Source organism: Alternaria arbusti (genome assembly GCF_024043155.1).
Source record: "Alternaria arbusti strain BMP 1465 chromosome Unknown scaffold_1, whole genome shotgun sequence".
Taxonomy (NCBI): Eukaryota; Fungi; Ascomycota; class Dothideomycetes; order Pleosporales; family Pleosporaceae; genus Alternaria; species Alternaria arbusti.
The window spans coordinates 1,810,638-1,833,471 of NW_026249941.1; the positions used below are offsets into that span (position 1 = coordinate 1,810,638).

General features: G+C 51.9%; 7 protein-coding genes across 7 annotated transcripts; 3 read left to right on the forward strand and 4 right to left on the reverse strand.

Annotated features, from left to right (window-relative positions):
- Positions 1–2,654: 2,654 nt before the first annotated feature.
- On the forward strand, positions 2,655–4,511 carry J4E86_000654 (uncharacterized protein; the record flags this gene model as incomplete). Its single annotated transcript, XM_051441227.1, has 3 exons — positions 2,655–2,829; positions 2,880–4,086; positions 4,139–4,511. 3 exons carry the CDS (start codon positions 2,655–2,657, stop codon positions 4,509–4,511), a joined length of 1,755 nt encoding a protein of 584 aa, XP_051307398.1.
- Positions 4,512–6,656: 2,145 nt separating this feature from the next.
- Positions 6,657–8,003, reverse strand: J4E86_000655 (uncharacterized protein; the record flags this gene model as incomplete). The annotated part of the gene is made up of 1 exon (XM_051441228.1): positions 6,657–8,003. The coding sequence occupies one exon, from the start codon at positions 8,001–8,003 to the stop codon at positions 6,657–6,659; it is 1,347 nt and encodes a 448-aa protein (XP_051307399.1).
- Positions 8,004–8,476: 473 nt separating this feature from the next.
- Positions 8,477–9,759, reverse strand: J4E86_000656 (uncharacterized protein; the record flags this gene model as incomplete). Its single annotated transcript, XM_051441229.1, has 3 exons — positions 8,477–9,105; positions 9,157–9,595; positions 9,661–9,759. 3 exons carry the CDS (start codon positions 9,757–9,759, stop codon positions 8,477–8,479), a joined length of 1,167 nt encoding a protein of 388 aa, XP_051307400.1.
- A 3,002-nt stretch (positions 9,760–12,761) lies between these two features.
- J4E86_000657 (uncharacterized protein) lies at positions 12,762–13,337 on the reverse strand (the record flags this gene model as incomplete). The annotated part of the gene is made up of 1 exon (XM_051441230.1): positions 12,762–13,337. One exon carries the CDS (start codon positions 13,335–13,337, stop codon positions 12,762–12,764), a length of 576 nt encoding a protein of 191 aa, XP_051307401.1.
- A 464-nt stretch (positions 13,338–13,801) lies between these two features.
- Positions 13,802–14,536, forward strand: J4E86_000658 (uncharacterized protein; the record flags this gene model as incomplete). The annotated part of the gene is made up of 1 exon (XM_051441231.1): positions 13,802–14,536. One exon carries the CDS (start codon positions 13,802–13,804, stop codon positions 14,534–14,536), a length of 735 nt encoding a protein of 244 aa, XP_051307402.1.
- Positions 14,537–14,897: 361 nt separating this feature from the next.
- J4E86_000659 (uncharacterized protein) lies at positions 14,898–16,674 on the reverse strand (the record flags this gene model as incomplete). The annotated part of the gene is made up of 4 exons (XM_051441232.1): positions 14,898–15,460; positions 15,515–15,798; positions 15,848–16,305; positions 16,360–16,674. 4 exons carry the CDS (start codon positions 16,672–16,674, stop codon positions 14,898–14,900), a joined length of 1,620 nt encoding a protein of 539 aa, XP_051307403.1.
- A 2,630-nt stretch (positions 16,675–19,304) lies between these two features.
- Positions 19,305–21,492, forward strand: J4E86_000660 (uncharacterized protein; the record flags this gene model as incomplete). Its single annotated transcript, XM_051441233.1, has 2 exons — positions 19,305–19,624; positions 19,671–21,492. The coding sequence occupies 2 exons, from the start codon at positions 19,305–19,307 to the stop codon at positions 21,490–21,492; spliced, it is 2,142 nt and encodes a 713-aa protein (XP_051307404.1).
- Positions 21,493–22,834: the final 1,342 nt, after the last annotated feature.

Consider the following 22,834-nt stretch of genomic DNA (forward strand, 5'->3'; position numbering starts at 1 on the left):
CCACCCCCTCTATCACACCTATACTCATGTCTTTCCTTATCTTTTTGTCAAAACTATAAAAATAGTCTGCATTGCGAGGGAGTTTGGAGTTGTCTTATCTTGTTTCTGTCTTCTTCTTCAGACATTGAATGTCTATAATCCTAATGGATAGTTTTGGGCCTAGGCGCCTGTATCAAATCAATTACATTGACTTTTGTATCACATGCTTATCTTTGCTTAACGTGCTATCCTACTCAGTCATTTCTGGCGCTGTTGCTTCCATCACTGGCAGCCTAGTCGGTTACTCATCGCTGTCGTCATGTAACACGCATTTCTTTGTTCGATTTACGCACTGTTGCCAACGTCCTACATCACTGCCGTCCGCACGCTCCACCTTTTGGCAGTGCTTGATCATGTGGTTTCCATGCGCAAGGACTACTCTGTGGGTGTGATAGCGCTGCTCGGTAGAATCTCCTGAGTAGACGCCACCCTGCGGAGAAAAGCATCCCCGCTCGATGCCCACAAGCTTGTACTCAACTAACCTAGCGATGCGAGGTCCATGGAAAGCTCAAGCAAGAGAAAGCCAGCTCGAACTCCAGGCCAGTGCTTCGACGTAGCACTTGGCTCATCGATATCTCCAGCTGTTATGATGGAGTCAGACATACGAGATGCTCTATAGAGTTATTCGTATACATCATAGCTTTTGAAAGTATAAAAGCTAGAGGATGAGCTCTCTTCTCTCCTCCTCATATCAACAAGCTACCATATCCTTGAAGTTGATACAGTATATTTTAGCCTCACACAGGCGCTCGAAGACAAGAACAAACTCCGCCCGAACGACGAATCGGCAAACCCAAACATCACGTCAAGAGCAAGATTCACGATCTGAAACACATCCCACAATGTGTATCGGCAATTACCACGTCTGCAACAACTTTCAGCCAGTGTCTGGAAGCTCTCGAAAGCTTTGCTTCAACCCAACTGAACCCCTTTGGTTCCACCCGACGGAGCCATGTTGATATTCGAAATACAGATTCAACAATCACAGTAGCAATCTCGTTCCCGATGGCTGGGAGTATGGAAATTATGGCCTTTGCGATGATAAACAAGTGGAGTTCGGTAAGCCGGAGCCAGAATTCTTTAAATTCTATGGCACACCTCGACCCACAGGGCGACTTTGCCCTGATTGTGACGCGGAAGCTTATGCCGCGGCGTCAAAGAAGGGCGGAGGAGTGAAAAAGGAAGAAGATGAGGATGGCGATCAGAAGCTTGGGCAGGGTACTGTGGCTGGACAGAGTGGTATCGCACTCAAGTGATGATGGTATGGTGGTCGAATTGGAAGCCCATGGGAGAGTTACAGAGGCATTGCACTCATTAGAGGGTATTGGTCGCATGGTCGGCTTAGACGATCATGATGCAATCTAAGGTTTCTCTCGAACATATTCGACTCTCACTGTCTGCTGAGCCATATTCTCGCCACTCAAAAAGTCGTCTTGTTGTACTGGTGTTTGCGAGGGCCAACAGTGTCAAAAAACGAAATCGATGAATTTGGCATGTCGCTTGGAACGCAACGTACGCCGGAGAACGAGAAGGGAGCTTACTATATCAATTTATGACATACCTAGTTAAGGCCAAATGAGCCAAGAACGTCACTGATGTCACAGCATACAGTGTATGTCTTTCTCACCCACCATTTGAATGGGCGGCAGGTCTTCGACAGCGGTATTGCGGTGATTGAAGGTCATCCAAAATATCCGGTGGGACCGAGAACCGTACCCAGGCGATCCTGGACATGCCAGTCTGACAGTCATCACGTCAGACCAAACCCAGTGCATCTTGAAAGCATAATCCTAGAAACCCCAGGGGACATGGGAACGACAGCCAAGTATATACCATGGAGATCTAGACTTCTCCGACGGAGATGCATACTTCCACCCCTTGCAAACCGATAGAAATCTCTGCAATCGCATTCGTTCTCACAAGTTTCGAAATTACTGCATCGGGAAACGCCCGCAGAAGGCGTCCATCGTGTATCGGCGTTCAGCGAACAGGCGGAGGTGGTAAAAAGGAAAATTTGATGCCATCCCATCTGCACGGTTACCAAAGCTCCCTGTCCGCGGCTGACTCGCGCGTTCATTGGCTGTCGCATGCAGCAAGCCTCACCAACGAGCTTCAGAGCATCGCGACTTCACGACGTGCGCGAAGGTGAATGATGACCGTAAGATCCAATGCAGATCGCCTGAATGAGCGCATAGCCTCCATGTAAATGGCTCGCACGTGGTGAACTTCGTAATGGAATCCTAAAAGCCGAGCATTTGGTGATCACGCGCGAACCAGCGCGTCGGATTGTCAGCGCCTTCATGCACCCGGCTGCAGGCCAGTTAGTCCCCGCTTTACGCCATTCGACGCCGTGCTTGTGTATATAGAACCCTGATTCCCATCTTTTCCAGTGCCACGGGATATCCAACCGCGGACTTTGAGATCGTGGTTCTTGTTGAGGTAGTTTGGTTGGCCAATTGCTTCTCTGAGGGACCTGAGCTTCGTCGGTACGACGTCATCCCCGGATAATCTTTGAACGCGAGCCGAGAATCTCAAGACTGTTACTTTTTGCGATATTCTTGAGACGACTTATTCACATTTTATTTTTCTGGAAAAGGGGGAGATATTAGCCCAGCATGTCGCTCACGCAACGAGTGACATCGATGGAGGAGCATGAGCCGTGGAGTAGAGAGGCGAGCCCGGACTCCAGGCACCGGAAGATGAGCTTCAACCCAGTCGGCACCTGGACGGAGCAAACAGGCGAAGAGCCAACCATAGGCGCATTTGAAGTACCTAGGTGGAAAAGGCTGCGTATGTATCGTGGAACGCTACATGGGCACACACAAGCTAATATCGCGTAGTCCAGGTCTTCTTCGCCGTTATCTACTGCCTCTTCGCCGCCGGTGTCGTCTTCGGTTACGCCGCGATAAAACCCGTACTACTCGAGGAAGGCGTCTACAGAGACTACTGCACAAAAGAAGAGCTGGATCAAGATGTACATGTCTGCTACGAACAGGAGCTCCGGCTCAACCTCATGTTTACGATCGCCGCTGTATCCACGAACGTCGTCGCGCTTCCCGTCGGTACAATCCTCGATCGCTTCGGACCACGCGTATGCGGAATAACTGGTGCGATATCCATAACGATTGGCGCATTACTTTTCGCATTCGCAAAGGAACTGCCTTTCGACGCGTTTATTCCCGGATACTTGTTCATGGCGCTGGGTGGACCATTTATCTTCATCTCGTCGTTCCAGCTTAGCAACACGTTTCCGCAATACTCTGGACTTATCTTGGCGCTTTTGACTGGAGCTTTCGACACCTCGAGCGCGATCTTCTTGATGTACCGACTCATCTACCAAGGCACCGATGGCAACTTTTCGATCAAGAAGTTCTTCCTCATCTACCTTATCGTTCCGGCATTTATCCTCGCGGTTCAGGTTCTTTTCATGCCATCGGTATCGTACAAGACAGTTGGTGAACTTGTTACTAGCGCGGAGGAAGAGCAAGTTATCCACGACTCGGATGATGAGATTGAAGACGCAGCAACCGTTCGAAGCCTCCAAGATGCGCGACGAGCACACCGCGACAGTATTGTTAGCGAAATTACGTCTTTGCTTGGCACGAAAGACGGCCAGAAGCAGGCGCAAGAGGAAGACAAGAAGAAGAACATTTCAGGTGTATGGGGTGCGCTACACGGTCGCACCGCCAGCCAGCAGATTCGCACTCCCTGGTTCATCCTCATAACGCTGTTCACAGTGCTACAAATGACGCGTATCAACTATTTTGTTGCTACGATCCGAACGCAGTACACGTACCTTTTCCATGACTACGAGAAAGCAGTCGAGATCAACAACTTCTTCGATGTCGCGCTTCCAGTTGGCGGAGTTTTGTCTGTGCCGTTCATCGGTCTGCTTCTCGACAACACAAGCACCACTTTTACGATGGCGCTACTCGTCACTGTTGCTACCACAATTGGTGTGCTAGGCGTGATTCCGGAGACATGGGCTGCATACGCGAACATTGTCCTCTTCGTGCTTTACCGACCCTTGTACTACACTGCAGTATCGTAAGTTGTCTAATCCTCCGCTCTCAAGCTCACTTACTAACACTGCTACCAGCGACTACTCCGCCAAAGTCTTCGGTTTCGCCACCTTTGGAAAGGTCTACGGTCTCATCATCTGTCTCGCTGGTGTCCTCAATTTCTCCCAATCTGCTCTCGACGCTGCTACACACAAGACTTTCAAGAACGACCCTGTGCCTATCAACGTCATCTTGCTTAGCTTGGCGCTGCTCGTCGGTCTAGCCCTTGTGGCGTTTGTATGGCGGAAGAGCCATAGGATTCAAAGGGAGAATATCGAGGAGGAGGCTGAGGAGGCAAGAGAGTCGCTTATGCCAGATGCTAGTGGAAGCCAAGGAGTGAATGGCTATGGGTCGATGAATGGAAGTGGGACTGTCAGTCCTAGTGAAGACAACAGGGGAAGAAGGCTGTGAGTCTGACACATGCAAATCGGTTACACAAAAATATCAACCCGCGCAACGATTATCAGCTCAGTTTTGAGTCGTCTTTCTATTGGGATATCGGCATGGCGAGGCGTTCGGTAGCGTTTTGTTGGGCATTTGTGGAATTCAATGACAGCTCCGAAGACAGGTCGCATACCTAGGTACTATTCTGCTAAGAAGGATGAATCAATCACGATAAATGGCGCTTCTATTGTAGGCACTTGCGATGTCAGTGCTGACTGATTAACACAGCACTGCTTCTTCTGTAGATAGGCAGATTGAGCCGCCAATTACTACTGTTTTCAGGAAAGTCACAATGATTGGCTGTTCTGTATTGCTTCCAGACTAGCCTTGTGAATGCGCTACTATTGTACGCTCAGCATTTTGATGCTGTTGAGGGAAGCCATCGGGAAGCGAAAAGGATGGGGAGTGCAAGCGGGGCCGACTGGCTGGCTAGGCAAGCTGGATCATGGCTGCGACCACAGCATCTCGGTCAAGGATTAGCGCGGGTGAGTTGTTTGCAGTATTTTACTATGCGACTTCCCCGCAGCACAAGGCTATGGCGTTCTGGCAGGGGCTGTGACTGGGAGAAGCGCACCCAAACTCAGGGAGCGTTACATCTCAATGGCACCCGAAGGCGCACTTCGCCACATATTACCCAGTTGAGCATCATGCTTAGCTTCAGCTGAAGATTTCATTCAATGTTCATCGCTGCATCAAGCTGCAGCTCACCTGCATGTAAGCTCCTATAAAGGCGGTATTTCCCTTCTGCTCTCCCGCACATGTATCTGTCACACTTGACCTAAGTTAGCCTGATGCAATGGCGTTCGTTTCTAAAGCCCTGATTGCTCATCATAATGATGGTAAGGGCATAGGCATTGCGAATATATTCCCCCAGAAAAGATGGCGCTTCATGTTCTACCTCCGAGTCCTGCTCCAGATCGGGATGGGATTGATGATGATGACGAGTTGGTTCATTTGGGTTTGGATACCGATCAGACTATCATCGCGACTTTTAGCGAAATGCGGACTCGGTAAAGGAGACTTCCTCAGCTCCATCATCATACGCGAGATATATCTGGTTTGTGAATAAAGCGTCATTACTTGGATATGAGTAAAAGCTAATAGAAGCCAGAAATCCTTCTTGGAAATCATTTACCGTCAACAGAATCCCCCCTGGAGATTCTTTTGGGTCATGTACTTTCTGTGCGCAAAAGACGGAACCGAATTCATTGATGACTACACTGCGGCGTGGAGCACTCAACCAGGTTATGATAGGGAAGTGTTCATGTTCATAGACAATGGCCAATGTCTCACAGTTCCTTGCTTGCAAGTCACTGCAAACGTAGAAGACAAGGCGCTTCTAGAACATCTACGTGCTTTCTACAACTTAGCCCGGATGAATCTTGGCCTTTTTGAACTACTGGGCGTAAGATCAAGTCAAAAGATCGAGGTAGTGGAGGTATGCAGCTTCGAACACCCCAATTTGCTACCCCTTCGCTAACTTTGCTGTCGATAAGTAGCTTCTACTGGGCTTCACGGTAGGCAATCGCATCGGACTTCCATTGGACCTAGGTCGACATGGATCATATAGTCGCCAGATTCACTTTTTTAAAGATGCATCTGGCTTGACCGGAACGGTGATTCGAGAAAGACTTTCAAAGGAGGGAGTTTTGACAGCCCGTGGGCATCAGACCAACTTACTCGCCTCTGGCACACAAGCGCGGGCACTTAACATTGTGCGAGACTGGGATCCGCATGTCACCAGTATAATAATCATCTTCCCGACGGCACTAAGTTTGATAATCTCGATCGTCTGGTCCATTGTGGCCGCTGTGCATTTCAAGGCAGATGTTCAAGCCAGCGTGCAGACTGGTTTCACTATCGGAAGCTATGTGGTAACAGCAGGTGCGTTCAAGTCATCGTAAGCATCGCTCATGTACAAGACAGCTAATGTGAACAGGAGCGCTTCTTATCGCTCTCGTCGCATTTCTCGATACGAAAATGAATGCTTCGTAGTATTTACGTTTGTGATGCAATGCAAGGTCGTATCTCAGAGATACGGATGGTGGAGTCTGAAAGTGCTCATGGATTTTGGTTGTAAGAGAAATGTAGCCGGCGGACTGTTGTTGTGGCTCAATTGCTTGACAACATTCCGCGCGCCTCACACTCGGCTTCGTACGCCGCCAGTTGCTCCATTTTCTTTTCAACAATCGAGCTCATCTCCTTTTCCAAGTCATTGCTAAGTTTCTCATCTCCCGGTTCATGAAGGGCGCTCCAATACACCACGTCAACATCCCAGCCTTTCCTGATACCATAGTTGAACCAAAACCTCTTTGACGTCCAAGAGTCTCGCATGCGAGTAGTAAGAGAGACTATCTCTCTCCGGTGTCCCGCTTTCTGTTCCGCCTCAACCTTCGCCATGGCTTGGAGGAAGTGTTCCAAACGTGGTACATATAAGGCTTCGAAGTCTTCCATACTGAACCGCTCGAGCATAAGGCCAGGACTGACCATGGCGAGCCACCAGGGTGGATCATAAGCGAACTGAGCAGGCATGGTGTTAACGAATTCGAAATCTAGAACCGCCACGATCTTCAGTGATCCGTCCTCATATCTGGCGAGCATGTTTTTGGGACGGAAGTCATGGCAATACGGTATGAATGGGCCGTCATCGGCCTCGGACGTAGGGTAATATCGCTCAATCAGCTGTTTGAACTTGTGGCGTGCAATGAAGCATCTCTCTGCATCCTGATGACTGTGTGCAAGGTTCCGCTGTACTTGGAGATGGACCAAGTTCTCGTCTGCACGGTAATGAAGGAAGGCTTGGGTGCTGGTGAACGCGACTTCAGGAAACTGATCTACCGGGTATTCTGTAACGACAGAAGCTAAGTTTTTCATGTTTGTAGTGAGAGGACGGTCACCCACCGTCCACGCGCCCGATATATCCTTGTTGATAGGTCCGATTGCCGAAAAGTGCAATCGGGAAATCTGCAGCATGTAGTCGGCTATCTGCTCATATACAAGATCGACTTCTGCTTCTTTTTGGTCGTCTTGACGCTGCCGCAAGAGTGTCTCTAGCTCTGTGCCCTCGATATAGTCCATGATAATGTATGGACTAAGCTGAGAAGGGCTGTCCTTAGCTGTACCCCAGTCACGTATCTTGGGAACAGGTAGTGTAGTCTTCTCTGCCAGATACTCTAGAAACCGGAATTCATTCTTGACCTTTTCCTCGAGAAATCTAGCAGCAGTTATTCCTCGCTTCGGGAAACGAATGATGACGATGTCTTCTTCGCCGAATCTTATGACAAGGTTGACATTGTATGAACCTTGAAGGTATCGGACGAATTCTCCCGGAGCATTGGTCCTCAGCTTCTGGCCTACGAAAGTGACAATCTCTTCGTTCGCGGCTTTTACTTTCGCAGCCCAAGCCTCGAGCTCAGCATTCCCAGCATCCTCCGCGATTTTGTCAAATTCGGTCTTCATTGAGATCGACAATTATGTACGCGGTGTGTGTCTGCGATATCAAAATACGCGATTCGAAAGGCAGCTATACGTAGAATGCAAAGGTTGAGGGTAATGCGAGGGTTTGAGTGTAGGGGAGGCAGCGGTTTCGTGTCGATGGCTGGTGTCAACAAGCGCTAGCCTAATTTCAGTCTAGTGTTGTCGCGTCAGGAATGTCGCGTCACGGCGTGGCAGTCGCCAGCCATTGCGAATACCTACCATCCTCACATCTCACGACGAAGATTATGCGTCCCAAACCTAGGATTCTTCCAATGAAATTTTAAGCCTTCTGGGGCCTTTACATCATCAATTATCGCGAGCGCTGTCGGTGGGCGTGACGGGTTGCAGCAAGTGTTTGGCATTATTTGCTACATTGAACAACCAACACATTCAATGCCGTTCTAATACGACCAAGAAAGCATACAACATTCGTTTTCTCTCCGGAACCTGCGGCCCTACTTCCACGTGCTAGCAACGGTGGCCGCGCTCGAACACCCCTTCGGCACGGTATACACGCGGTTAGCACCTGACTCGTAGGTCACCGTACCACTGCTCTCGACCTTGATGAACTTGTATTCGAAGCTGACACCAGCCGGAAGGTTGATTTTTGTCGACCAAAGCGGGTTTGCGGTGGTGTATTGGCTCGCAGATAGCGCAGGCGCAGACGCTGCGTTCCAGCTGCCGAGCTGGGCAATCGAACCAACGATCTTGACAGTCTGGCCGAACGATGTTGTGGTCTTCGAGTTGAACGTCACAGCTACTGTGGTTACAGGCGATGCGCAGCCAGTAGGTGCCGCCGTCGAGGTTGAAGTCGCCTTCGTTGAAGACGCGGGAGCCTTGCTCGAAGCTGGTGGGGTTGAGCCGCCCGAGCCACTGCCAGTAATCTTGATGTCTGCGCAAGTCAGGTAGACCTGCGGTGTTTGGAACGAGTTCCACTTGAACGACAGCAGCGTGTGGTTGCTTGAGTAGTTGGGGATCTTGATCTTCGAGCTGACTGTGTATCCGCCTGCGATGCTGGTGTAGCACGAATTGAGTGGTGCGTTGTCGACGCTCCTGCATTTTGAGCCATCATTGAAGCCACCGCCTACTTAGCGTCAGTACTGCGTTACTATCCCGAACATTGAGATATACTCACATGTGAACCAGTCGTTCCTCCAGCAAGGCTGACCCTCTTGACAGTCAGAGTTGTAACCGCACGTCTGCCCAGCAACATCAGTGCACTTCAGCTCACCAGCCTCGAAGCAGTCTTCAGCAGCCTGCTTCTCCGCTTCCGTAGGAAGATAACCCGGTGTCAGAAATTTGTCGACGAGAGCCTGATTCTGGCAGATGCGGTAGCTGAACATGCCACCATGGTCACCATTGGCATCGAGGCACCATTGTACATCGACGACATCACCGGACTTGTAGGTGATGACGGGTTGCGAACCCCAGCGAGGACCGGGCTGATTGTAATCGACGGACACGCGGGCGTTGTATCCGCAAGGACCTGAGCGACCCACCGCTGCGGCGTCAAGGTCAGGCCATGCTGTAACAGGTTCGAGGATGGTACATTCCGGGCATGTATCAGCGCCAGACTAGAAGACGTTAGCAACGGCTCGAGATATATCTCCGATGTCTCCGAATGGACGTCATTACTTACTTGAGCATTCAAACCAGTCCTGCTCATAGGGGAAGAGAGATAGCCATGTGCGTTGGCACTGGCCACAAGAGCGAGAAGAGATGCAATCTTGGAGAACATGGTCGATGAATTTGTCCTCTCAAAAGATCTTGGGGAGAAAAGAAGTGGAAGAGATCGACTCTGAAGCGATTGACTGACCTAGTGAATAGCATTATGAAGTACGTCTTTGCTGGCTATATACATGTTCTTCTTCCACCATCCCATGATCAGCGGATCTTTGGTGGCTTCAACAGGCACGACGATCTCTTGTTCTCGGTTGCAGGTAGTCCCCGTATACACATGGTTGTCGGCTTCTATCAAACCTCATTGGGTCGAAGTCGGCATGTAGTAACCCTGGACCGCTGAACTGACCACATGGACAGGCCCCAAGAGAAATAATTGTGTCCGCTTAATTGCTCCCACGAGTTTCGCGAGCCGCAAAGCATTAGCACGTCCGGCTCATACCCATGTAGCCCCCAAGTACCGTACCCCAGATTCGTGGAACATTACCCCGTTAGCTGCATCAACTCGCTCCGGGCACCAACTACCATAGTGCGTCCGTCTCTTACACAAACTATTACTGAACGATGTAAAGCGCTTCGGTCGTTTGCCGTATCCATCGTAGTCCTCGAAATCGTCAACTTCGCTATTGGCTCGCTGTCGGGATGACAGGAAACATGCTAGCCTACCTAGGTAGTTACGATAACTAGTGTAACAGAATGATCATGGGGACTTCAGAACGCTTCTCGGCCCGCACCTTAAGTTAAACAGCATGTTTGATGCAAGCTGGGATGCGGGGAATCAAATTTTAGACGGTGAAGCTAACGAATTGCAGGACTGACATATTAATGCAAGGTTCGGTAGAGATTGCTTGGCATACGATCGCGAACCACGAAAGTCTGTTGCCGCAAGGTAGGAACATGGGTCGATGGCTTTCCGTCAGCAGACTCTCCTTACAGAACCCTCCATTTTCCGTTCTTTAGCATCGTTTCCTGGAAGCCTGTCAAGAGCCTGATCCGCTCTTTGGTGTTGTGTACATGTGCCTTATGCTTCAAATGCATCGTCTCAAACCCCCTCGTGGTCGCTATGCTTTTTGCTTGACGACGTCTCTTCTGGATGCCGTCTGAAGCGCGTGCTCTCAGTCGTCTAGGAGGGTGCCAGCTCTCTCGTTTTGGGAGTACCTTTTCCCGCTTCCATTTTGTATGGTCCTCCTTTTCGAAGAGGTGTTCTGGCTTCCCTGTCCTCAGAAGTGATGGGTGGATTGTCTGTAGCTGTGGCATGGAAGGACGAGAAGCTAATATTCGCGGAAAACCAACGGGTAGCCCCTTTCTCTTACACACTTGCCTTTTTGCTTGTTCACAAATTTTCAGAGGCTTATCCATCAGAATCGCAAGGAGGAGAAGTGGTACTCGCACAACATAAACGTGTTCCAACCCCTCGACTGAGTTGAACTCAACACCATGTTCTTGTAACACTGTTTGTTCTGAAAGGCCCGTATTGTCGCAACATAGTCCCTGCCCTCTTGAGACAGCGTTCAGACTAAACATAAGTTTGGAGTAGTATAGATGCGCAGCATCGCAGGTGTCCAGGAAAGTGAAGCCTGGGGATACGGGTTGGTCTTGCATTCCGAGATTCTGGAATAGCTTGAAGGGCTTGAGAGGCTTGATCGGCTCCGTGAGGATTACGCAGAACTCCAGACATGGTGATGAGCGAAAACAAGGCTGCGATCCAAGAGAGTCTGCGGCCCCCAACTCGAGGGTCTGTACAACTAGTATGGCTGTGCAGATACATAGTGTACCCTCACATCTTTGCAATACCTCTGCTGCCAATTCAACTTTTGAGATGTGGTAATCGACTTCCAGGTTGCTGCCATTGCAGCTAGCCAGAGAAAGAAGTGAGTAAACACGATCGCGGGAATCCCAACACTGCTTCTGCCGATAGTGGTCCAATAGATGGACCAAAGACTTGTCCTGGAACTGTCCCCGCCGAATGTGCGCGTCGAGGAGCCGAGCAAAGTGGGGATATGATTCGTATCGTATGCTCACTGTGGCTAACATATGTTCCATGCTCTTGAGGTCGATAGATGCCGCGCCTATCCATATTATCACTCGTCGGGCAAGCATCACTTCTTGCACGATCCATGCACGAGTCCAATACTTGTTGTGTAGGATGAATTCGGCAAAGTCGTCGCGACACAAGTAGGCGGCTCTGAACTTGCCAATGGTATCACCGCCGCCCCTCAAGAAAAGTGACACAAAGGGGAGGAGTTCCGGCGGCATTGAACCAGGCCACATTATGGTCTCTAAAGCATTTGTATAGATCATCCCCATTTGGCGAACCTGGTGATTGAGCTCGAGAACATTGGACTGGTCGATACACACGGCATCTATCCAGTATGGCCCGATATCAGCAGCAGTGGTACCAGATGCCACTCTTTCGCGTGCAGCACTCAGGAAAGCGAAGAGATTTTGGCGGACTGAGAACGACTTGCCGTCCATCAGAATGTCATGCGACGGATCGGGATCGCCCCAACGGTAAGAGAGGCAGATATATGCGGCCTGAACATTGGCATGTATAATGGAACATTGAACTCGTCCATCGTGCGAAAGGGCGGGAAGGATGTGAATAAGTCGGATCGAGGGCTCAGAGTGATCAAGTGGCTGATGTCTGAAGACGGCGTCATACTCTGGTGCTGGTGTGAGGTGTATTGCGGTGCCCATACTGGCAAAGGACGACGGAATGAGCTGTGATCAGGTAGAAAGAGGAAAGGAAGTGTTGCAAAAAAGAGTAGGCGCATCGTTGCAAGGGACGGACCGCCAAGCAGGGGTGAGGGGCTATGCTGGCCAAAACCTGACCGGTGTCTACGAGGCTGAAGGTGGCCATGATGGGCTCTACGATCCCATGAGATCACTGCACAGACGTCAGCGATGCTTTGATTCGATATAACACAGACCGGCTTACAGCATATAGCGAGCGTTATCATGTATGTATGCGCAAGCTGGAATTGTCCATATTGCGACAGTTTCCCTTACTTCGCATAATGGTCTCAAGGGTGCGCATTTCTGTTGCACATGCATGTCCGATCATCCTTCAAATTCCGGTCTACCACCCACATCCATCTCATTCTCAACACCGTACGCATCTTCGAAGCTCGCCAGCTTGACACCCCACATATCTCCAGCCTTTCCAGGTCTTCCCTCATCAATGTCAATCTCATCGTCACCATCCCAGTTGCCGTCACCATGCCACCGGAACGCCAAGACAGCGCCATCCTTCAGCCCAGCGCCCTTGGGACATTGCTTGACGTTCGCTGTGCCTGCTTTCGCTCCACCATTGGCGCTCCCACTGGCTTTCGCTTTGCCTTTACCCTTGCCGCCCTCCTCTTCCTCTTCGCCAATGTTATATTCCCATTCTCCTAATTCGAAACCCTCGTTTGCGTCGTTAATGTTTACTGGCCGACCGAGCTGGATGTCTGACGCGGATGGAGGTAGTGGTATTGACTCGCCGGTTTCGGGGTTCTTGAAGTCGGTTTCTTGTAGAGCGTCGTACAGGTATGTCTTGATCGTGTCGAAAGTGTGTAGAGGATCGACGTGTAGGATGACGGTGGTCTTGTGCGCCTTGAGACGAAGCGTCCAGGTCTGTGGTGAAGGTGTCGCCATCGTGATATGGAGGTGGAGTAGGATAGGGTATAGTCGTTCGACGTGTATTATACGCGCTTGATGGGAATATGCAGGTATTGGCGAGTGACGCTGTAGTGTTCGAGAGAAAGAGACGCGTTGTTGCTAATTGATGGAGGGGTTCGCGGGGAGGAAGGCGCGACCTGAACCCTTGCTAGAAATCTTGGCGAGTCGAGCTCACGAGCTTCCTCGACCTTCACCTCACCATATTTCTATTCCAGCTCGTATACCACGAGACTCACTTGCTTTCTGGTTCTTCTTAAGCGCATTCAATAAAGTGTGTCTAGTGTATCATCCGCAAATCCAGCGCGCGCTTGGAAGGCTGACGAAACCGGACTCGAGGCATCTCCGCACCACCTCCGCACCCGTCGCAAACCTCACCCAACGATTACCTTCTCAGGGAGACCACGACTTAAGATCGCGCCCAAGGGCACCACAATTCAACAATGGCGACAACTGCGCCCACACCATCCACGATGCCACCCCCAGAAATGCTCGCGACACCACCCCAACGGCCTACACAACCCCTCCCCTACGCACCCCGCCTAGGCATGCCCTTCGACCGGCGCCTCCTCCTCACCACCTCGCTCTCCTTCCTCTCCGGCTTCACGCTCGGCTCCCTAAACGCCGGCCACATGGCCTCCCTGCGCTTCCGCGCCGAGAACGCGCACCGCCTGCCGATTTCGAATCCCGGCTGGTACCTGTACCACAAGTCGAAGAACTACTACAAATGGCGCTATGGCATCGTTGAGGGATTAAGAAAAGGCGCATATATTGCAGCATGGTCATCGGTATTCTTCATCGTGGAAGAGAGTCTAGATGTGTTCCGGGGTACATGGAGCGCGGGACGTACGATGGAGGAGATGGAGGGTGTGGATGAATTGGACATGCGCAGGATAAATAAGGGGATAGCGGGGAGTAGGGATTTCATTTCGAGTGGGTTGGCGGGCATGGTTACGGGTGGACTGTGGAGTGCATGGCATCAATTTCCTGTTTCGACAGCTGCGAGGACGATTCGCTTGGGTCTACTTGTCGGGGCTGGGTTTGGGCTAGGTCAAGATGGGTTGATCTGGGCGAAGAACAAGTGGGGTGGTGATAAGCTGGAGGAGAGTTGGATATATAAGGGCGCGAGGAACAAGATGGTTGAGGAGGATGTTAAGAGTAGTTTGGAGAAGGAGTGAGGTATTGGATTGGGAGTGAGTTGGACTGAAATGAGAGGAGAACGAAACACAGAAGATACCAAGAGGATCAGTATCCATGCGCAGAAGAAGCGCGAGGCTCACACAGGCAGAAGCTATGGTGACAGGTCAGCGCAGCATGACGCAGATGCTTCTTGAAAGATCAAACTTCCCAGCGTCGAGGTGTTGTCATCTGGTCAATCACCGAAGAAGGTGGCACGGAAGATAGTGGAGACTGCGCAAAGTAGTAACAACGAACTCATCTCTCAAAAGCCATTTTGGTCTTGATTTGGATATCATTTGCACAGAGTACGTTCTATCGTTACAGTCATGCGCATCGTCTACTTTATTTTTGTCCACCACCCTACTCCTTGTCAAAGCGCACAGCTGGCTGTTCCCGAATCCAGCTCAGATCCACCTTGTGACCCAACAGCTCCCTGATATTCGAAACCCCATACTTCATCATCGTCGGCCTCTCCAAACTGAGTCCGAATCCGTAGACGCGCATATCCTTGGGCAGACCCATGGGCTCCAGCATCTCTGGCCTGAACATGCCACTGTTGCCAATCTCGATCCACTTGTCGAGACCGACGTGGAAGCCGAAGATCTCCATACTGGGCTCGGTGTAAGGGTTGAAAGCAGGTTTGAAGCGGAGGTTTGTCAGGCCCATGTTGGCGAAAAAGTCTTCTAGGAAGCGCATGAGACCGCCTAGTGTGAGGCCGAAGTCTGCGATGACACCTTCGATCTGGTGGAACTCGGCGAGATGGGTTGCGTCGACGGTTTCGTTACGGAAGACGCGGTCGATGGAGAAGTAGCGGGCGGGGCGTGGGTCTTCGGCGAGGCGGTGGAGAGCCCATGTTGAGACTGCGGTGGTGTGGGTGCGCAGGACGAGGCGGAGAGATTCATCCTCTTCCCATGGGTATCGGTCTGTACAGTATTAGTGAAGGTACATATTGATCAGGGGACTAAGAAGCCACGAACATCCTATTGAGCCGAAAGCGCCCTCTTGATGGACCTTCTTGACGTCTTGCCAGTACTTCTCAAAGTCTCTGGGCTTCTTTTCCTTCTTCTCGCTCTCGGGTGTGGAGAAGAGACGTTTTGACCCAGCCTCCATGCGGTCCATCGTCGCTTCGTTCGCAGGGTCTAACCGCGGCTTATCGGCTTTTGGTGGATATGAAACGAAGAAGGTATCTTGCATGTCGCGGGCGGGATGTTGCTGTGGTACGAAGAGCGCGTCGAAGTTCCAGAAACCGGTGTCGACGTAGCTAGATAGTGTGAGTCGCATACGAGTATCACATCTGGGCCTATACGTACTGTCCTGTAGGCATCTCGACGAAGCCTTGTGAGAAGAAGATATTCCTGAACTCTTGCCTGACCTTGTTCAGGGGATGTAATGCGCCAGAATCTTGGTTTGCGCCGAGCGCAGCGAAGTTGTAGGGCTTGAAGTTGGCGGTCTTCCACGCGTCATTCGTGAGCAGTTCGACAGTCAAGTCTGTATGTTCTACTGGTATTTCCTTCGCGTACTTGGGCCCCTTTGTGATAGTGTATGTGATGACTTTCGTAACGGTGACGAGCTTCTTCTTCTTCAGCTGAGCGAGGAGTTTGGCGTCGTCGAGGGATTGAGTGTCTTTAATGCCTTGAAGGAGTTCGCGGTTGAGATCTTTCGGCTCTTCGGTCTGGAGGAGGATGATGTCGCTCCCGTCCTTCTTTATCCACTTGTTCTTGAATCCATTGCCCTGTCCTACACTCGCAACCTCCTTTCCGAAGACGTTCTATGCGTTGTATCAGTCGTTCATTCTCAAATTGATCCATGATAGCATGCATACAGGTAGGTCTGCGATTGGGACTCTTTCCTTCTCCTTGACATACTGCCAGACTCTGAATTCGTGACTGCCATCCGCTACTATGCCTTCCGACTCCGGTGTGAGAATGACCTTTTCCGAGTCCAGTGATTTGTATTGGACCATGGAGCGGCTCGCTAGCCTGTCCAGCGCAGCCTTGATTTCGGCTTGCGATATCGCGGGGAAGTCTTCATTGCTCTGGAGGGGCTCCTTGGTGTCTAAGAGATCGAGAATTTCTTGTGTGAGATTTTGGCCTTTAGTCTCGAGCGGTACGGGCACAGGGCCCCGTGTTCCAGGCATTTTTGCGGTTGTGATAGAAAGTTAATTGCTACAATACTCCAGTTACGAACGTGGGGTTGCTGCGATGAGTCGAAAGTGGAAGGGTCGTCGGAGATTTGAAGGCCCGTTCGGAGTTCAGTGCCACTTGATTGGCTTGTCGGCGGCGCAGCCTCGCAGCATCTCCAGCACTCACCTGCCTGCAATACCGAGCAATGCAGTTGACTGTGCTCTGCGCGACTGAATTTCTTCTTTTACAAATACGTCATTCTGGAAGTACACGTCTGATCACATCCATGGGCTGCTAGCCATCTATGAAGTTCGTTACGAAGTCGGATAATTTGCTTCACCATGACCGGACACAAGTTACTGATAGACCAGACACTACAGGTTCAAGTTCGCTTTCACATACGCAAGTGAAATGGAGCGAGGTCGATGAGACAACACAGACAGGCTAACGATTTTAAAGAGATTCCCAACATTGAGGTACACTAACAAAATCGACGATGACATGTTTGTCTTTTGCGGCTCGCGCCTTCAATATGCCCACGAGACACAGCAACTTGCTTCTTCGACTGTCCTTCAAGACAGCGCACATCGATGCAGGTGCTAAGTCGAACTGCTCGAGCCTCTACTCATTCTGCCACTACGCACTCTATTTACATCAACCGCGCTCCACTCGTGTCGCCTGGACAGAAGCCTACGAGATTTCTTGGTCATGCTTATCCGCTATCGGTGCATACAATAGTCCTATGCGCCTTCTCGCAAGCCGAGAGGCGCTGCGCTCTGCTAGCACAACGCTGTAACTCACTACAGTCCCCACTAGTTCTCATGATCAAAGCTCGATCCTGCAGAAAAGGCGCACGCGTAAAGGGCCACGCAAGTTCCAAGTTGCACTTGCACCTCAAACACGCAAGCAAGATCTGCAGCCGTTCTGCCAACTAGCGTGTTGTGCCCACACACCTGGAAGCTGCCACTCTTACCAGTCGACTACCGCGCCTGATACGCGATCAACATACGATCGCTCTCGACGGTCAAACAAAACACCAAGAGCTAGATGCCGTAGAGCGTTGGCCTCCGCTCGGTTCCAGAATCGCTTTGGGGAAGTGTTGGAAAAGCGGGCTAGCTGATCCCGAGACCAAGTGCAGACGGTAGCGTTGTGGTTGGTATCGCGGACGTGCGCACATGTTATCGAATGTTATCGAAACTGCATCGCGATGTCTGTACTATAGGCGGTATTATTCGCCGCGGTTACCGGGAATCGTCGACGAGCTGTGGTCTCAAGCTATACTCCCCAGGTTTTGGAGTTGGTGTCTCGAAAATACAGTTCGGCATGGTGCTTACGCGCCCACGCTGTTGCTCCTGGAAACGAGGACCGGTCGGCGTGCTGATGATGTGCGCATGGTGAGGGTTACATCTCAGACGGGATCCACGCGGTTCAACGTCATCGGGTGGGATACCATGTGCTCCGGCGGAGTTGTGCCCTTGTTCTGCAGCAGCAGAGAGTATTGGAACTGTGGGGCCTGTCAGAGGGGCCGAGATGGCTCAACACCACTGACTGCAGGCGATGGACAGGTGACATGCAAATTGACAGCTTCAGCATATGAGGAGGCAATGCAACAATGTTATATCAGCAGCTAACTGTCCAGGCGTCCTGCCTGCGCTCATCGCCTCGCTGAGCTGAGCTGAGCCCACTTCGCGGTGGCTCGATGGGGAGGTATTTTTAGCCTAGACTGTTCCGCCCGCGCCGTTCGAAGAGGACGCGTATGCTGGTGTCGGATGCAAGCCTAGGGGCGCTGGCCAAGCCAATCACACACAACGCCACCTTGTCGCTGCGAACGCCCAGGGGTCAGGGAACGGCGAATTTGAGCATGTCGCGATGGCATCATTCGCTCAGCTGCGTGTGTCGCGGCAGGGGAAGTGCAGAGTCGCATTATTGAGGACCCATTGCAGGACCCAGCCAAGTACGTCAAGAGTTGCAAGACGTCAAGAAAAAATAGAAGCTCCGCTCGACGTTGTTGAGGCGGGAGGGCAGGCCGTTGCATAGTGCGCTTTGCCATGGCTCATGCAGGGCCCGATAGAGTGAATTGATAGCTGGGCGCCATTTGATTTGGTGGCGGGCTGCGCTCGACGATAACGCAGAGGCTTCACGCCGTCGCTGCTGGGAGCGCAGCGAAGACGCGGAGGGGGCGGATCGGCTGTGATGGGCAGTATCTGGAGAGTTCTGCACGTCTTGGAGTGGCACCGGTGCGTGGGCTAGCCTATACAGTCCCGCCGTGTTGCTCCAGAAGTCGGTGGTTGACCCTTGTAAGTTAGCGCTACAGTAGACGGCAGGTGCGAGGCAGCGCTAGGCTGTCTGGGGCGAGCAACGAGGGAAAAAGGGTCGGTCGCTCCTGCTCAGCCCGCGCTCTCTCCCCAACGCCCAAGCCATCGCCAGAATCCTGCCTCCGTCTCCAGGACAGTCACTCGTTTCACTCTCCGCTGTTGTCCCAAGTGTCGTGCCTCGCATTTGCTCTCGACCTCACTCGCGCGGCCGAGTTGACACCACGCACCTGCATCCCGACTTGCCGAGCGACCTCCTTTGCGCAGCCTCGCCGCAGATGCGATAGGCAACCCACACGCTGCTCAGCACATCCGCACACACAATCTCGACAATGGCTTCGCGATTCAATCCCGGCAAGCTGTTCATCCGAACGCGCTTCAACTACGAAAAGGTGCCCGGCCAGGACAGCCAGGCCTCGTCGCCGCTGCCGCTCTTCAGCAGCAAGTCATGGGGCAACAAGTACCGCCAGCCCGCCTGGGCCAACCGCCTCCAGCGCCCACGACTCTCGTTCGCGCGTCTCATCACTCTCGCCGTGACGATAGTGCTGCTGGCCTCGATGCTCGGCACGGGTATCTACAGGAGACACAGGTGGAACGCACAGCAACGGACAGGCGATGAGCGGAAACAGTACCACTGGGAACACTATCCTCGGTAAGCATCCAGTCATACCCTACCCTTTCGCACGCTAACTGGTCAGGTTAAATGGCTTCTTCAACGGCGTTCGCACGCTTGTTCCCTACGGCGACTGGGTGTCAGAGCAGGACTTTGTCAAGTACTCGCAAAGCCCTAACCCAGAAGACAACATCAAGCCCAAGTGGCCGCACATGTCCAAGGAGGACAAGGAGCCGCCGCTGGAGCTACAGCCATTCGACCCATACAAGTTTGACTCGCCCGAGTACCTGAAGGAGCACGACGAGGTCAAGACCTGCTACCTCGACGAGGAAGAGAAGATTGACCTCCCCGACATCTACGCTTACCCCGGCATCCCCCAGAACATGACTGCGCCCTTCTTTGGTTCATACGAGGAGATTGGCTTTGACGACAAGAAGTGTTTCGAGCGCTTCGGTCGTCTCGGCCCCTATGGCTACTCCTACTCCCGCGATGAGGGCGGCCTCGACATGGACGGCAAGTCTGAAAAGGGCGGTGCCGACAAGCTCTGGAGCTACGAGAAGAAGGTTGACTACCGCAAGGTCAACTGGGCGTCCGCCATGAAGCGATGCCGCGAGAAGAACGCCCACCGCTTCAAGAAGAACACCACCGAAGAGACTGCACCCGCCAAGAAGAAGGTGCCACGCCACGCCTACGTTCTCCGTACCTGGACCGGCTACAAGTACAGTGACTACCAGATCCTCACTCTGCGCGCCATGATCAACGAGCTCGCGCTGAAGTCCGGAGGCGAGTACGATGTGCACTTCCTCCTCCATGTCAAGGACGATAGCCTCCCTATCTGGTCCTCGGAAGAGATCTACCAAAAGGTCATCGAAGACAACCTCCCCAAAGAGTTCTGGGGCATGGCGACCCTCTGGTCCGAGCAGCAGATGCGCATGTACTACCCAGAGCCGTTCCCCAACAACGTCTACAACCACGCCAAGGCCCCCGTCCACTCTGTCTACCGCAGCGCCCACTTCGCAATGCAATGGTTCGCGCAAGCTCGCCCAGAGTACGACTTCTACTGGAACTGGGAGATGGATCTCCGTCTCAGCGGCCACTACTACGAGTTCCACAACAAGATTGGCGAGTGGGCCAAGAAGCAGCCTCGCAAAGGTCTGTGGGAGCGATCGTCTCGCTACTACATTCCTGAGCTCCACGGATCCTGGAAGAACTTCACCGAGATGGTTGAGGAGGAGCTCTACAACAGCGACGAGAAGCCTGTCTGGGGCCCACCCAAATTCGAAAACACTGGCATGCTTCCCAGCCCTCCCGAGACCGAGCCCCCACACTCGTACTCGCAAGACAACTATGAGTGGGGTGTTGGCGAGGATGCCGACATCATCACATTCAACCCAATCTTCGATCCGGCCAAGACCAACTGGGTTTTCCGTGACGACGTTACAGGCTACGATCTCGAGCTCCCGGAACCCCCGCGGAGATGCGCTATCATTACTGTTTCGCGTCTGTCCAAACGCCTATTGGATCTTATGCATCGTGAGACATACCTCATGAAGCACCACATGTTCCCTGAAATGTGGCCTCCAACAGTCGCTTTCCACCACGGTCTGAAGGCCGTGTATGCTGCACACCCCGTGTACTTTGATCACAACTGGCCACTCGAAGCCCTCGATGGCACCTTCAACAAGCCCCCTAAGCCGACTGACAGCGTTTTCGGCTGGGGTGAGCACAACCAGCTCGGCAACAGCTTTTACTACAATGCTGGCTTCTCATCCGAGTGGTGGCGAAGGTGGCTCGGCTCTCGCGAGAATGACAAGGGTGGCCCACAAGAAGAGGAAGCCGGCACCGGCCGGTTATGCATGCGCAATACGCTCTTCCACCCCGTCAAATACGAAAAAGGATCTGAGTGACTTTCCACGCTTCGCAAATATACCCCTTTAATTGCTGGCTTTCTGGGTTTCCTTGTTTGTCGCTCTGTTTGCCGGCGCCGCAGACGTGCTTGTCGATAGATTCTCCTTCCCTCATTTTCTGACTTTCGCATATTCAGCGCTCACTCTCCCATTGTGGCGTTTCAACATCGGGCGGCGTATGACGGCGTTTTTACTTATGAATGAACATACAGTTCTTAGCTTGTCTTTCCATTTCGTCTCTCCGGCATTGCGTACACGAGCACCGGATTGTCTTATTTTTCTCAATGTATACTTACTTCACACGAACAAAAGCGGTGGAAAGTGTAATTAGCCGTACTCAACGGCGTCCGTTCTTTCAGTGGGCTTGTTTGGATCTGAGCGATGGAACCCTATCAAATTGTTGGCAGGCTGGTCTGAGGTCGAGATTGTCTCTTCCTTGCCCAGCTTCACCAGGACGTTTGGAGGTGCCGCATGTGGATATGTGTAGATGACGGGAAAACTTGTGCTTGGGTACTTATTCCTATGGTGTAACCCAACCTAAAGCTGGTCACTTGTTGTGGTTGTAGAACTATGAAATGCAATACAGATAATCACATAGTATGGTCCTCATCTCGTGAACTGCACTTGTGGGTAGTTACTCACCATTTACCCCGCATATACCTTGATACCTGAACATGTTGATCGACCGTGATGACGACGTAGTTGACTATAAGCTTCATGCCCTTATGCAGCTCTCAAGATCGTACATTAGCGTTACCATAACAGATCGATGGAGTCTGTCTCCTCTGGACCCGAGTCTCTTGGCGGACCGAAGCGCACTTTCGCCAGCTAATAGCGCGTCGGATCGTGCCTGCACATCATTGAGTGGTACAGCGGGGATGATCGACTTGGTTAATAGCGCTTGATAACACAATCAAGTTTTTGTACGAGGATCCTGTGCTATTCTACGGCCAGCGCCGGAAAGCTATGTTTCAATCACTGTCTCGTACGCCATATCTAGCGAGGGGTGTGGTTACGATGCGGCATCGCACGTGCGGTCCCGCCCTAGAGGACGCGTACTCTAGCCTGCCAGACTTCGTTTTCACGTGGCTGGCCCGCACTTGCACTCCCTTAGCTTCAAAGAAGGACAATACTACTCGACACAGGATGCAACGTGAGTAGCTGCCCTTAACAACAACGAGACTGCGAACGCGCAATCGGCATGAACGAGCTCCACATTCACGACAGCTTGGAATGACACGCTAGCCGGTTAGCCTCAGAAAATCCATGCGGGCTAGAACGATGAGGCCGGCGGCGTGGGCAAGTGAGAGGTCTTGGCGCGTGCTTGATCGTCCTTGGCTCT